General features: G+C 52.5%; 7 protein-coding genes across 7 annotated transcripts; 5 read left to right on the top strand and 2 right to left on the bottom strand.

Moving 5' to 3' along the window:
- Nucleotides 1-190: 190 nt before the first annotated feature.
- RHO25_007515 (uncharacterized protein) lies at nt 191-1,984 on the bottom strand (the record flags this gene model as incomplete). Its single annotated transcript, XM_023599701.2, has 1 exon — nt 191-1,984. One exon carries the CDS (start codon nt 1,982-1,984, stop codon nt 191-193), a length of 1,794 nt encoding a protein of 597 aa, XP_023449482.1.
- Nucleotides 1,985-2,351: 367 nt separating this feature from the next.
- RHO25_007514 (uncharacterized protein) lies at nt 2,352-4,112 on the bottom strand (the record flags this gene model as incomplete). Its single annotated transcript, XM_023599700.2, has 1 exon — nt 2,352-4,112. The coding sequence occupies one exon, from the start codon at nt 4,110-4,112 to the stop codon at nt 2,352-2,354; it is 1,761 nt and encodes a 586-aa protein (XP_023449481.1).
- A 318-nt stretch (nt 4,113-4,430) lies between these two features.
- Nucleotides 4,431-5,948, top strand: RHO25_007513 (uncharacterized protein; the record flags this gene model as incomplete). The annotated part of the gene is made up of 1 exon (XM_023599699.1): nt 4,431-5,948. The coding sequence occupies one exon, from the start codon at nt 4,431-4,433 to the stop codon at nt 5,946-5,948; it is 1,518 nt and encodes a 505-aa protein (XP_023448884.1).
- A 275-nt stretch (nt 5,949-6,223) lies between these two features.
- Nucleotides 6,224-6,967, top strand: RHO25_007512 (uncharacterized protein; the record flags this gene model as incomplete). The annotated part of the gene is made up of 1 exon (XM_023599698.2): nt 6,224-6,967. The coding sequence occupies one exon, from the start codon at nt 6,224-6,226 to the stop codon at nt 6,965-6,967; it is 744 nt and encodes a 247-aa protein (XP_023448885.1).
- A 407-nt stretch (nt 6,968-7,374) lies between these two features.
- Nucleotides 7,375-8,247, top strand: RHO25_007511 (uncharacterized protein; the record flags this gene model as incomplete). Its single annotated transcript, XM_065602951.1, has 1 exon — nt 7,375-8,247. One exon carries the CDS (start codon nt 7,375-7,377, stop codon nt 8,245-8,247), a length of 873 nt encoding a protein of 290 aa, XP_065459023.1.
- A 1,659-nt stretch (nt 8,248-9,906) lies between these two features.
- RHO25_007510 (uncharacterized protein) lies at nt 9,907-11,077 on the top strand (the record flags this gene model as incomplete). Its single annotated transcript, XM_023599697.2, has 5 exons — nt 9,907-10,232; nt 10,305-10,405; nt 10,470-10,589; nt 10,657-10,832; nt 10,907-11,077. 5 exons carry the CDS (start codon nt 9,907-9,909, stop codon nt 11,075-11,077), a joined length of 894 nt encoding a protein of 297 aa, XP_023449341.1.
- Nucleotides 11,078-11,760: 683 nt separating this feature from the next.
- On the top strand, nt 11,761-13,393 carry RHO25_007509 (uncharacterized protein; the record flags this gene model as incomplete). Its single annotated transcript, XM_023599696.1, has 3 exons — nt 11,761-11,860; nt 11,910-12,297; nt 12,346-13,393. 3 exons carry the CDS (start codon nt 11,761-11,763, stop codon nt 13,391-13,393), a joined length of 1,536 nt encoding a protein of 511 aa, XP_023449342.1.
- Nucleotides 13,394-13,603: the final 210 nt, after the last annotated feature.

Here is a 13,603-nt window from a genome sequence, read left to right as displayed (position 1 = left end):
ACTTTCGGCGCGCATATTTCTTTGTTGTATTGTATGAGCAGCCGCACTTCTTTGGGAAGTCCATACGATCAACGGCGCCGCAGACATAATTACAGGAAGTTGCTCCTAACGGCGACTTGGCCTGCGATACCGTCAACAGAATCGAGAAGCATAATTTGCAAATTTTCCATCTACACGCTCATGTTCCACCTCAATGCTCACAGAAGCTGAAAGTCTCCTGCTGATAGCGCGTATCCACATCCTTGACGAACATCTTTCTCTCCTCCATCAAATCCAATCGAATGTCTTTGGCCTCTTGCAACTCAATCGGCAGGTCGCCTGCACTCTCCAGCACGTGCTCCGCCAGCTCAGGTGGCAAATTCGCGACGCGATCCAGACCATACACCATACCTCTCCACCAGTCTTTCTGCTGCGGCGGAACGTGCGCAGTAGATGGAATGCGAATGTGCGGATCGACGAGGAACAGCGCCAAGATCTTGCGATGGCCTGGCTGAGACTCGTCTGCGAGACTGAAGGGTTCGACGCGATGTTGAAAGACGTTGGGAAAAGCCAGAAGGCGGCCTTCACGGGTGTTGACGTGGCCGAGGTCTTGAACCGCAGGCTCGTCATTTTCAATACCGTAGACGCGCTCCAGGTGTTCGAAGTCCCCCTGCTCGTAGCCCTTCTCCTCGAGGTGCTCAACGCTGGCGGCTTCACGGAAGGACAGGTAAGACTCTGTGATGTTCGAGCTATCGTAGTAGTAAAGTGCTGAAGCACAGATGTGCTCATTGAGTTGACCTTCGATGTGCCACGATCCGCCTGCGTAGTCCGGTCTCTCTGGAGTTAGGTGGATGTTTGCCAATTTGACTATGACCTGAAGTCCTTGGTCTGCGAAACTCTTGCGAAGGTCAACGAACTTTTCTGGATCGCCGTGCTTCGCTCGAGTCTGGTAGTCTTTTTCGATGTCTGGCATTGACAACGTGCGATTGTCTCTGACCCAATCAACGTCTAGGTCCCAGATATCGTCCTCGTCAAGCTCTGCCTCGTTCTCTGCAGGAGGCCGCTCCCCGGTTGGATCGATCCATTCAGCATCCGCATCGTCTCTTGGCGGAGCCGCATCGTCAGACCGCGACAAGCACGCACTCCACATTGGGACAGCTTTGGATATAATGCGCTGCACAGCTTCATACAGAGGTTTGTGCAGCTGAGGATGCAGATTGTTGATGTAGCTCGTGATCTCCGTTTCGTCGGCGCCGCGGAAAGCAACCTCGCAGGGCAGCCATTGGTACTTTTTGGAGTAGAAGTGCTGCTCCGGTTCGTTGTACCAATGACCCCAACTACTACGACCGGGAAAATGCTCTACTTTCACGTGGTTGTCCTCCGGAACCGGTGCAACGAGGCCCTTGCCGATGTAGGAAACGCATTCGTTGAATGGCACGGTTCCTTCCGGGAGCACAGTAGATCGTCCATACAGAAGAGGGAACAAACTCGGATGGACGAGATCGAGAACCTGCTCCCCGGAGTGCGGATGCCAGTCTTTCTTGTCATCAGGAACATCTTCAAGAGGCGCGGCAGCCGACTTGAGAGCCTGTTTCATTTCGGCTGTGACGAGAGTGTCTGACTTGTAAACCACGCCATTGGCGTCGATTGCCGGCACCATCTGAACGTCCTTCAGTTTCGACGCGTAGTCGCGGATTTCTTCGATGCAATAATGGATTGCTTTCTCAGTCAAGACGCGCTCAGTTTCTGCATCCGCATTAGTCGCCAGTGCTTCGGCGCGCCACTTGGCCACGATTTGGTCATCGAAGACCTTGCGATCCCAATCGGGCTTGTCGGTGATCTCCCCCATCAACGCCATCATTCTGCGTTCGCGTTGTGTCAAAGGTGTGCCGCTCCAGTCGGAAATGGCATTGGGGAAGCGAGGAGAGCCGTCTGCGCTCCAGCTGAAACTGTAGTCCGCAATGTCATTGATCGGGCAGTCCACGCCGTGAAGACGACGAGCCATATTGGCAGATGTGCTGCGAGGCTGCAGGTGCGATCTTGAGTAGTTGTTTCCAGGAGGTGGAGCGCCAGCTGAACTGCGCAAACTCCCGACTGTGTCAAAGAAGGAAGAATTTCTGAGCAGTCGATATTGGAACGACAAAGTCAGTGCAGTCCGCCGACTTAAGAGGTGTCGCATGTGCCTGATGGTTCAGGCAGCGAGCTCCTAGCGCGTGAGCAATTCGATGTTTTTTGCTGCGAACGGTAGAGGTCGAGGCAGCAGAGCGGCTGTGGCTGCGGGAAGTCCAGCCATGCCTTGGCATAAATCAGCACTTTCGGCTCCGCCAGCCTGGTCCTACGCGACGATATCATTGAGACTACATACCAGGGCCTCATTCAAGATATCCTATTAGTGTCTCCAGCATTTCTCTCGTGTCTTGGTCCTCTTCAGAACCGCCTTCCAGACCCTTCATCTGCTCGTCCAAGGATGTCTTGATCATGCCGAATCCACCATGAAACTCTTGCAGCGCCAACTGCCTGATGCCTTCGTCTTCTGCTACCAGCCATGCCAATATCACATCGCACATCTGCAAGCAGAATAGACCGCCGTCAAGACGTCGGGAGAACCACTCGTCTGCCCGGTCCTCGAGCTCATCGTCCGGAAGACTCTTCTGTTCTTGGGCAATCTCCTTCTCGACTTTCGACACCTTGGCAGCATATTCTTTTCGCAGTTTGATCAGCCTCACGACTTTCTCCATCTTCTTTTCCGTGAATTTTGCCAATACGCGGATGCGGGCTGCAGACTCTCCAGGTAGCAGTCGCAGCATGGCGGAGAATATACCAAGCAAATGCTCCACACTCGCGGCGTCCTTGCTCTTCATGAACGTACTGAACAGAGATTTGAGGCCAGCGGCATCAACTATCTTGTCGCAGACCGCGGCAGAAGCTGCTCCCTGGCCATTCGTCGCATGGTCCAGTACCCGTAGTGCACGTTGCGTGATGTTCTTCGTTCCCTCTTTGAGCATGATCAGGCCCAGCTCGACACCTTCTGCCTCAACAAACTTTGCCTTCCCCTCGACCTCGTCCACCACACATGTTAGCGCATCGAAGAGGTTCTCCACGAATTCCTCCTCATGGGTGTCTTTTTCCGGATCACGCTTCCGATACGCGGCAAGTAGCTGCAGAAATAGATCCACGCCGTCGATGTCCACCGCCAAGCGCTTTCGAAGTAGAGAGGAGGACTGCAGTAAGACCTGGAGCACTTCCGCCGCATACTGCTTGTTCTGTCCCACGGGCTTCTCGGCGACTTTGATGCGATTGCACAACCACATCAACAGTCTCTCCTGTCCAATCTTCTCCGCCGTTGCCTGCTGTCCTGCCAGACTCTCCAATACAGCCAGCGAGTGATACATGCCGTTTCGATCACTCTCATTCTCCTCGTCAAGTCTCCCCAGGTTGTCCATAAGAAGGTCTAGCAGATCTGCATCAAGCAAAGCAGCCACAACCGCGTCCCATTGGTCTTGTTCCGCCTGCACATCTTCATCCAGGAGCTCAGACAAGATCTGAATTGCTCCAATGGCAATGTCTGTATTCTCATGCGCAAGCAATCCAACTAGTGTGGCAGCAGCGCCTCCTTTGGCAAACTCAATGTACAGCTCCGGATGCTCGCCTAGCAAACTCCAGCTCTTGATTTCCGCATCCAAGTCTGCCTCGCTCTCGATGAATTTTGTTGGATCACTCTCATACTTTGCTCTCAACTCTGCATTCTTCACAACTTTTCTCTCAAAACTCGTTGTCAACCTCCTCAACCATGCTGAATCAATCTTTTCTTCCTGTAAAGCTTCCTCCGCGCCATCTGCTTCATCGATATAATCTAAAGCCTCCGCCGCGTCCTTTGTCATGCCTGAGCCAAAGAATTTGCCATCTTCATCATCGCCTTCATCGTCGAGATCTGGTGGAAGTTCGGGGCCGGCTTCGAGGTCTTCATCTTCAGCATCCTCTACTGTCGCGCCGTTGGCCCGGCCATTCGGAGATGAGGACTTGGATAGTTTAGAAGCCTTGTAGACTTCTTGCGCGTCAGGAGCTTCGTATTTGCGCTTGTTTCCCGCAGGCGGAAGGTTCGGTTTTCGGAAGAGCTCGTCGATGGATGTCATTGTGCGAACATGTGGTTTTAGGAGATGCGGCGCGTATCGTCTCGAGCTCGAATTTCCATACAATCACTCAGTTCGAGGTCGATAGCGGCACCTTGACACAATGGCTGGCTTGATACGCTTGCTGTCGAGATGGCTGCACGCGAAAGTCTTGCGGACGAACAACCTGAAGTTCACGATGTGACAGCCATCGAAACTTGATGGTGCCAATCATCAAATTTTGACCACATCCTGCCGATGGCCATAGCTCCTGTTTCACTTCGGCCTCTTTCTCCTGCCTGCACGCGTTTCTCCATCACAACTCCAATCAACGACAGAACGATGTTCTCCCAACTCCCCGACGAGCTCAATGAACAGATTCTGTCCTTCATTGAGCTTGATAGCAAAGCCACGCTTAGAAGCATATGTCTAACAAACAAGACGGCGAACCGCTTGGCGACTCCATTGTTCTACAGCCACGTTGATGTGGTGGGTAACAAATTCGATGCTGACAACGATCGTGATATCATCCGGCTGGGGCGACTCTGTCAGACTCTCGTCGAAGATCCACCGCGCTGTGCGTATGTTAAGACCATCCGACTCGCAATTACGCGGGATGACAAGGACTTCCGCATCGTGGACTATCTTAAATTCAACACACAACAATGCGAGCAGGGTCTGACTGGATTATCGAATGATGTGCGACACACCATAAGCACATACCTACGTTCCGAAGAGACCAATATGGAGCCACTGCCTCGCGCGACCCTAGGAGGCTTGCTACTAGCTATGTGCCATCAGGCGAGAGTGCTGCAGCTGGAAGGCGACCCGAACATGATTGGCGAATCTCTCTTGAAAACCATTATACTGCAGATGAGCACGCAGCCTCCAATTTTGGCTTTGCAAGACGTCACTCTGCCCTGTGGTGCAGGCCAGACCATTTCGGTGCCAGGTCTTGTGCCCATTCTACGTCTTCCTTCGTTGCGCAAGCTGAATTTGCATAACTTCGTACTACATCCACAGTCTTTCGCGCCTGGTCTCACGGCAAATGTCAGGAGCTCGCTGCAGGAGCTGAATTTGACGTACTGCACATTCGATATTCTGGACTTCGCGCCCTTACTGCTGTGCTGTCCCAACTTGCGCTTACTCTGGATCGAATGGTACAATAGGGATGACAACTTCTGGCGCATGGACTGGCCTGCTCTCGGTGGCGCTGTACGAAGATTGGCTAGTCTTGAGTCTCTCCGTCTTGAACACCGGCATGACATGTCCATGACTGTGGCATCAAGAGAAGCCAATGGCCTCGTTCCTCCAGGTATGGAGGTCAATCACATATTACCAATGGGGTCAATCAAGAGTTTGCAGCGTTTGAGAGAGATCATTGTGCCTTCTTTAGCTCTTTTTGGCAGTGATGGCTTTCGGACTGATAATCTGGACAACGAACAATCCGAAGTTCTCTCAACCCTGCTTCCAGCGTCTTTACAAGAATTGACTTTGTTGTACGAGGATATATACCTTGCTGGCACCATACGCTTGTTACCACTGGATCCTATGGTCGCAAGGCTCGACGACTTCGTCCTTTACAATTGTCAAAAGGACAGGTGGATCACCAAAGACGGCGTGGAAGGCTTCGTTCCAGTTCCTGTTCCAGACCTAACAGGCACTGCTCCGCGGTCCATGCTAAACAACATCCCGTTACTGATTGAGAATCTGAGGGATAGCTTGGGCCTGTTGCCTCCTGCGATGCGCTCAGCAGTACTTGATCAGTGGCATCGCGAAGCGGGAGAAGAGTTACCTCTTGGGGAATGCATGATCATGCGCGCTGCCTTGCAAGAGGTGAGGTCTATTTTTCGACTTTGATCCCATTCGTGAGCAGTCACTCGCCATTAGTAGAGCTGCTCTGTCCAAGATGATTTCATCCGGGCCGTCACGACGAACTGCTTGTACGAGAATTCGCAACACTTCAGGCACCAACACTGAAATCTTGGCGTAGCGTGGCTCTCCATCCTCCTAATGGCGACTACCGCTGTCTCATACCGTCAGCCCGGCAGGCAATCGGAAAGATAAGAGTCTGAGACACGTGCTCCCAGATTTCGACTGGCTATACACAGGCTATATACTGACTTTTGCCTCGGATGGCAGCTATGCTCTCCGCCTCAGGCCCAGCTCCACCTCGCCCAACGCTTGACAGACGGAGCATCTGGCTAACTCGTCTCCACAAGGACACCATCGACTCACCTCATACTTTCCGCTTTCTCGATCTACCGCGAGAACTTCGAGATCTGATTTACGAATACGTCTTCTCTGGAGTGTACGTTCCACTTGGCTTCACTAGCATCAAAGCACAGAATACAGGAATACTCCTCGCCAGCCATCAAACCTACGCTGAGGCCACCTTCGCATACTACAACCTGTCATCTTTCAACGTGAAGCGGCTATGGGCATGCACAATCTGGAAGGCAGAACTCAGCAGTGAGCAATGGGGATATGTTACAGCAGCGAAGACGAGGTTACACTGGGACTCCATGCTCCGACTGATGCCGCAGCGACATGCGGTCCTCATAGATGTTCTAAAGAACTTGCGTTCCGAAGGCGTCAAGGTCAACCTTGCGCTACTCAAGATGGTAGTCGAGAGAAAGAAGCGACCTCTGTGTCAGAAGATCTTGAATCGGTATCATGTTGCTCCGAGCACACGATGGGGAAGGCCTCGAAGTTCTGACGGAAACCCATCCAATCAATGGCGGAGGTGCGCAAGAGACATGGGCTTGTCCGATTGTGATCAGGATTGCTGCGTTCAAGTTCCTGGGAGATTCTGCACTTGCTGGGTGTGCGGCGGGAGAGATGTCGAGGATGATGGTAATGAGGACGAGGCCTTTTGAAGAGGGCAAAAGGCGAAGCGAGCTTAAGGCACGTACAGCGATCTGACAAAGATCTTCCATATCATGTACTCAGTTCAGTTGCGAGGTCTTCACAGGTCTTCTAAGCCGCTGATGTATCCGCAATACGTTTCGCAAAGTTTACAGCACCTTCTAGGCGCAGACTTCAGATGATAAGATGTGGTAACTGAGATCATCGTCCACTGAAGTGATTAAGCAATTCACCAAGCGGCGATGGCACACGAACTCGGCAGAGTAGGGAGGTGACTCGAGGAGAAAGGCTGCAGCTGAAAAGTTCCAACCTCCGGTTGTCGGAAGCTGCACTTCTAGCTCTTTCCTTCACTTCATCCACCGGCACAACACCAATCCTCTCGCGCATTGCCATCGCTCTCACCACCAGCATCGCGAACATGGATCCTGTCTCTCCTTCGTCAGGGGACCCAGATGGACCCAGCGCACCGAGTGGCTCCTCCGCTACCGCTAACGCGTTCGAATCCATTGCCGATCTATGCTCGAACTTCGAGTTCGTTGGAATCGCCGATTGTCAAACTCTCGCCTTCCAGCGCTGGCCCCCTTCTCACACATCGCTGGAGCCCAAGAAGGACCCCGTCACTTTCTTGAGCCTGCCTCGCGAACTTCGAGACATCATCTACGATTTCGCGACCAAGGATGTCGAAGTCCATCTCGGTCGAAAGAAGCTATCGCTCCGCAACAAGAAGGGGGAAACCAGGTCATCGCAAACCAAGTCATCGCCATCTCTTCCGCTCGCGAGCTTTGGTTATGGACACGACAGAAGTGGGAAGAGACTCGAGAGGGAGATCTGCAGCGCGGCGCTCACCATCCTCCCTCAATCATCGATGTCAGCCACCAATTCCGGTCTTCTCCTAACCTCCAAACAAGTCCGCTGCGAAACCGTCTCACTCTACCTTCGCAACACTCTCTTTACATTTCTCCGCGCAAGCACGGCCGCGGACTGGATCAAAAGCATTCCGCTCCCGCTTCGGGAGTCCTCACTCCAGCACATACGGCTATCGATCGCGTCCAAATGCTACCTCGACGTCATGAATCGCAGGAAGAGATCGAGGGAACGATATGAGACGTTAGCATATTATCTGACCACAGAAAGCCTGAACAACAAGGAGGACTTCTGGGAAAACCTTGGTCTTGCACATTTGACCATCGGTCGTGGATTTCAATTGCAGTATCAGTACTTTACAGCGGTTCCGGATGATGAGTCTGATACAGCACGCGGGGTCGTGGTTGCCGAATGGAAAACTGATTGATGAGCCTATGGGAATAATGAAGCTTGGGAGGCAATGCTTGCATGAGGAAGGCGTCGCCCGGCGCTGAGTCGTCTGTCGTGAGCAATCTCCAGAGCTACATCATTCTTCAGAGTAGCAGGTGCTCCTTTCTCGGTCCGCTAAGCGTCGCAGCAGGTTGTGCTACGAAGTTCTGGGTGAGACAGGATTCTCTGTACGCTCATCGAGCGTTTTGCTCCAGTGTAGCGTAGCCTGGGCTGCGTATTATTCGCCGGGCATACATCGAAGGTTCTCAAAAGGGCTTGACGCGGCGACTATCGCACAGGCAGTTTGCAATTTTTTCGCCAAAGCCAGCCGTTCCAAAGCGAGCCACCGCTTTCTAGCTTAACAGGAATAGCACGCGCGGCGAAATCTTCTCCGAGAAGCGACTTCCTTCTGTAGAACATGAGTAGATAGCGTGGAAAGCAGCAAGGTGGTCACGGCCCTTGAGTCTTGGCAACGAAGTCAACGCACTTCCTGCTTCTTCTCACTCCTCTTCTTTTCGTCCCACATTCTTCGTCCAGACTCCAAGCCCAAACTTGCAAGCGCAGAACTCCATCTTTCACTCCGTCTACATCCGATGACAGCCTCTGCATACCATACGCCAGCGGGGCAGAATGATGGACTCGAGTTCTACCTCCGAACGAGCATGGTTCCCCGCCCTGGTCCATGAGCACAGTCAGCGGCGGTGTTGCCGCACGTGATCGAGATCCCTTGACTTCTCGTCCTCGATCTGACATTGCTCAACTTCGATCAATTTTCAAGGTGCTTTCGTACGCACGAAATCGCCCGCAGAACTACCTCCGCCGTGGCTTCCGCGGTTCGTCACTGGACAGTATGCATGTCAGCCTGTGAGCCGGTCAGCACCTTGGACCAGCGGATGGCAGGCACGACAAGGGAGGAGCACAGACTGGATAGCATGATTAGTCAAGAATGTTTAAGTCCGACCCCATGGGGAATTAGCGTCTCCACGCGTTCACTGAGACGTCTGTGCAGTCCCGCACATCATCAGATGAAGCTGTGGTGTGCTTCTGGATGAACGGCCTTCCTGCTCGGGTTGCGATCACTGACATGAACAAGCGACGTAGCATGCTGAAAGAAAGGACCACAAAGCGAAGCCAACGCCGGATTGTAGACAGGAACACCGCAAGAGAATCACGATGCAAACTATGCGAGCTCATCAGATCGATGAGGCCGTGGAAGTCGTCAGATCCGAGCCGGGTCAGACGACATTATTGCGATGCTCAATGTGCCAAAGCTCATGCCAATACGGATGTGCCTCGAACCCGGTGGGCGCAGTAATCATCTGCTCATTGCGAATGATCATTCGAAAGAGGAGGCCAATTTCTACAGCGTCTCCACGACTCGATGTCAGATGCCAAGGATAATCCGCTCGAATTGATACTCCCAGTCTCATCTCGCTTGTACAATTGGATGTTCACCCGAAAGTCACACGCTAGCACCGATCAGCGCCGAGGTGTGAAAGCATTGGAATATGCCGATGATTAATCACCTGTCGAAGAGCTCGATGGTTCATGGGTCATTCGTCTCCAAGCTATCCTAGAGCTCTCGGTGCTATATCGTCTCACGTATGCCCTCGAACCGTTCGCCAGCAAGCCACTCCCGCAGGCTCACTCAGATTCAATGGCAGACTACTCCAATGGTAACAATGGCGATTTGAGCGGCAGCGATGCCAAAGAACGCGGTCTCAATGGCAGCGGCCCAGACACAAGCCATGACTTCTCTGCAGATGCCATTGAGCGCATCCGCAACGCGAGTACAATCAACATGACGCCGGAGCTTTTCGAAAGATTGTACCTCCAGCCTCCTACTAAAGTCAAAGGCGATTTACGCAAGACGTTTGGCAATCCTACTCCGCTTGCTCTGACTGGCTTCGTTATTGGCCTTACGCCGCTTTCGTGTCAACTCATGGGATGGCGAGGTTCTGGAGGGCTTGGTAGTGGGACGATGTGAGTTGTCCTTCCACAGATCGATAACGGCACGCAGAGCTTCGAATTTTGATCTGAGCTAATTCACGCCAGTGGTGTCTACTACTTTATCGGCGGCCCATGTATGTGGATCGGTGGGCTTCTCGAATGGTTCCTCGGCAATACGTTCTCCTTCGTGGTCTTCTTCTTCTACGGTGAGCAGAGATATTCTTCACGAGCCACGATTATCCTCGTTTTGTGGCTAACTGCGGAACACAGGTGGAATCATGTTCGGATGGGGAGCAACACTGCATCCTTTCTACAATGGCGCCGGCGCATACGGAGTTGACGGCACGTATCGCGCAGGTCTGGCAGCGGACGGGTTTTGGGCAAGTCTTGGTAAGGTGTTTCCTTCGTGCTAGCACCTCTGCCAACCACGATACTGACATGCTATGTCTCACCACAGCATTTTGGCCTGTAGCAGCCGGCATGATCAGCTTCGTGTTCATGATCGGCGCCTCGAGAATCAACGCAGTCTTTGTAATGGTCTTCCTCAGCATCGGATTGGGTTTCCTCCTCCTTGCGGCTGCCTTCTGGGAACAGGCTCTCGGAGACGCAGACATGTACGACACACTTCTTCAGGTACGTATCCCACTTTTCCTTTCATTTTTGCTCCCCAGAGTGCGACTGTAACAAAGCTGACCTGAACGTAACAGGGCGGTGGTGGCTGCTGGTTTGTCTGCTCCCTATGCGGCTGGTATCTTCTCTTTCAGCAGATTCTGGACTCCGTCGGATTTACACTCCAGCTCCCCGTCGGCGATTTCAGCAAGTTCTGGGCTCGTCGCGAGGGCCGCGTTGAGCTTGTTGAGCCTGGAGCCGTCGCTTAAAGACGGAGAAGCATGCATGAAGCTATGCAGGGTAATGACAATGTAATGGGAGGTGACGATGACATACGATGATGACTGTAAAGAGGCCTTCTACTAACAATGGTAGAAATTGAAGAGCGTAGCGAGATACCGTCTACGCTGATCGCGTAGGCACACCTACAAAAAGTCCAATTGAGGTATATAATAATATGATGACGACGTTCTTTCTCACTTCACTGTACCACAGAACTTCTAGTTAGTCCTCGGTCATCGGTCCTTTCTCCATCACAATCCAAGCCTCCCAAGCCCTTTTTGTCGCTCTCCAGCTATGCACTGCGCCCACCTCGAATCTTTTAGCACCGACCTCAGCTCCCTGCACGACATGCCGTTGGTCAACGCCGTCCTTCAGCCACGTGCAAAGCTGCACCGAAACGTGGAGAGCGGAGAGCCCCGGATGGAGATCACTGACTTCATCTGCTCGATATCGAATGGCGATCCATGACAAGTTCTTGGCAGCTGCTTGGATCCCAAGAAATCTCGGGCTGTCTTTGACCCACCTTCGGTTGTTAGAATACCGAGTGGATCTAGGAGGCGAACATTTATGGTCGTCTACCACAATCTTCGAGGAAGTGGTTGTTTCTTGTTGGTGATTGTAGCGTCGCTGCACTGATTGTGGATTGATCAATACTGTCGTGCTTGCAGTCATGCTCCAGCTATGGAAACACAATTTTCGAGGCAAGACGCTCGTGTGGGCGATCACTGCTGCGGCATGTCAGGCTTTCTTGCTGTTGGGGTTTGATCAAGGTAAGTCGATGGGTGTCGAGGTCATTTTCGTATGCTAACTCTGGCGAAGGTGTGATGGCTGGCATCATCGGCGCAGACAATCCCTTCGGCGAGTACTTCAACAACCCGGACGCCGACATGCAAGGCAACATCACCGCCCTGTACGATATTGGATGTGTTGTTGGTAGTATCATTTGCTACTTCGTAGGCGAAAGGCTGGGTCGAAGGACTATGCTGCTCGCAGGTGGATCGATCATGATTGTTGGAGCGGTCATCCTAGGCACGTCCATCAACGTTGCACAGCTCATCGCGGGAAGAATCATCACTGGAGTAGGGAATGGCATGAACTCATCTACGGCGCCGGTATATTTGTCGGAGTGTGCGCCATCGAGCTATCGAGGCATGCTCTTGACGTTGCAAGGCACGCTGACCATTCTGGGCGTCGTGATTGCATACTGGTGAGTAGAAAAGTAGGTGTTCGAATTCAGCTGCTGACAAGATTCCAGGATGGACTATGGCACCAGCTTCTCATCGACGAGCTTCCAATGGCGGTTCCCTCTATCCTTCCAAGCGATCTTCGCGATCTTCCTGGTGCTGCAGGTCATCGGGTTGCCCGAAAGTCCACGATGGCTTGTGCAGCATGACCGATATGAAGAAGCAGCGCAAGTCACTGCAGACCTGTTGAGCAAAGACGTCAACGATGCGGATGTGGAAAGAGTCATTCTCGACATCCGAGTGGGCCTTGAAGAGGAGCAAAAAGGGGGACCATTCCGATTCAAAGAACTCTTCACCTGGGGCAAGGTACAGAATCTGCGACGACTGCTTCTTACCATCAGTGTTCAGTTAGCGCAACAGTGGACTGGGTCTAACATGATAAACTACTACTCTCCTGTTATCTTTCAGGACACCATGGGCATGACGCGGAACATGGCCCTCATCCTGGGTGGTGCAGCTCAATGTACGTACCTAGTGGGCTCCGCCATCCCAGTGTTCCTCATGGATCGCTTCGGAAGACGAGCGCTACTCCTCTCGTGTACTGCTGGACTATGCATCTGCTTCGTTGCAGTCTCTGCGCTTCTCTCGCAAGCTTCCGAAACAAATCGCGGACCAGCGTACGGAGCAACGGCATTCATCTTCCTCTTCCAGCTGGTGTACGGGATCGGTTGGCTGCCAGTTCCATGGTTCTATCCGACCGAAATCAACACGACCAGGGTGCGAACACGAATGCAGGCAATCGCATCAGGCTGGAACTGGATGGCTGTATTCGCAGTGGTAAAGATCACGCCGATCTCGTTCGAGAACATTGGATGGCGGACGTTCATCGTCTTCGCAGTACTGAACGCGGCCTTTATTCCCATGGTCTACTTCTTCTATCCAGAGACGAAAGGAATTGAACTGGAGGATATTCCGCTTCTCTTTGCCAAGGGAGGTATTACCGGCGGTGTTGCATCATCCAAAGGCGGTAGAACTGTCATTCCACATCAGCATGCTATGGAGTCTCATGTCAATGAGAAGATTGACGCCGATCATCAGGAGATTGAAAAGGTCGGCTAGAGTAGAAGACAGTCCACAGCCGAAGCTATGATCGTGCGTATCTTCGCAAATATTGTTCACCAAGCTTCTACATGTTCTTGCCGATATCTTCCGATTGCCACTCCGAATGATGTAGGCCAGTAATTGAGAGCATGCATGCAATCGTGTCGGCGTAAATTGAAGAAGGACCTGTGACGCCGATATTTGTCGCCTCCTCAATCTTGACAAAAG

Source organism: Cercospora beticola, chromosome 5 (genome assembly GCF_033473495.1).
Source record: "Cercospora beticola chromosome 5, complete sequence".
In the NCBI taxonomy this organism is placed as follows: domain Eukaryota; kingdom Fungi; phylum Ascomycota; class Dothideomycetes; order Mycosphaerellales; family Mycosphaerellaceae; genus Cercospora; species Cercospora beticola.
Note: the sequence above shows the minus strand (reverse complement) of the source record. Positions and strands in the feature narration are given on the sequence as shown.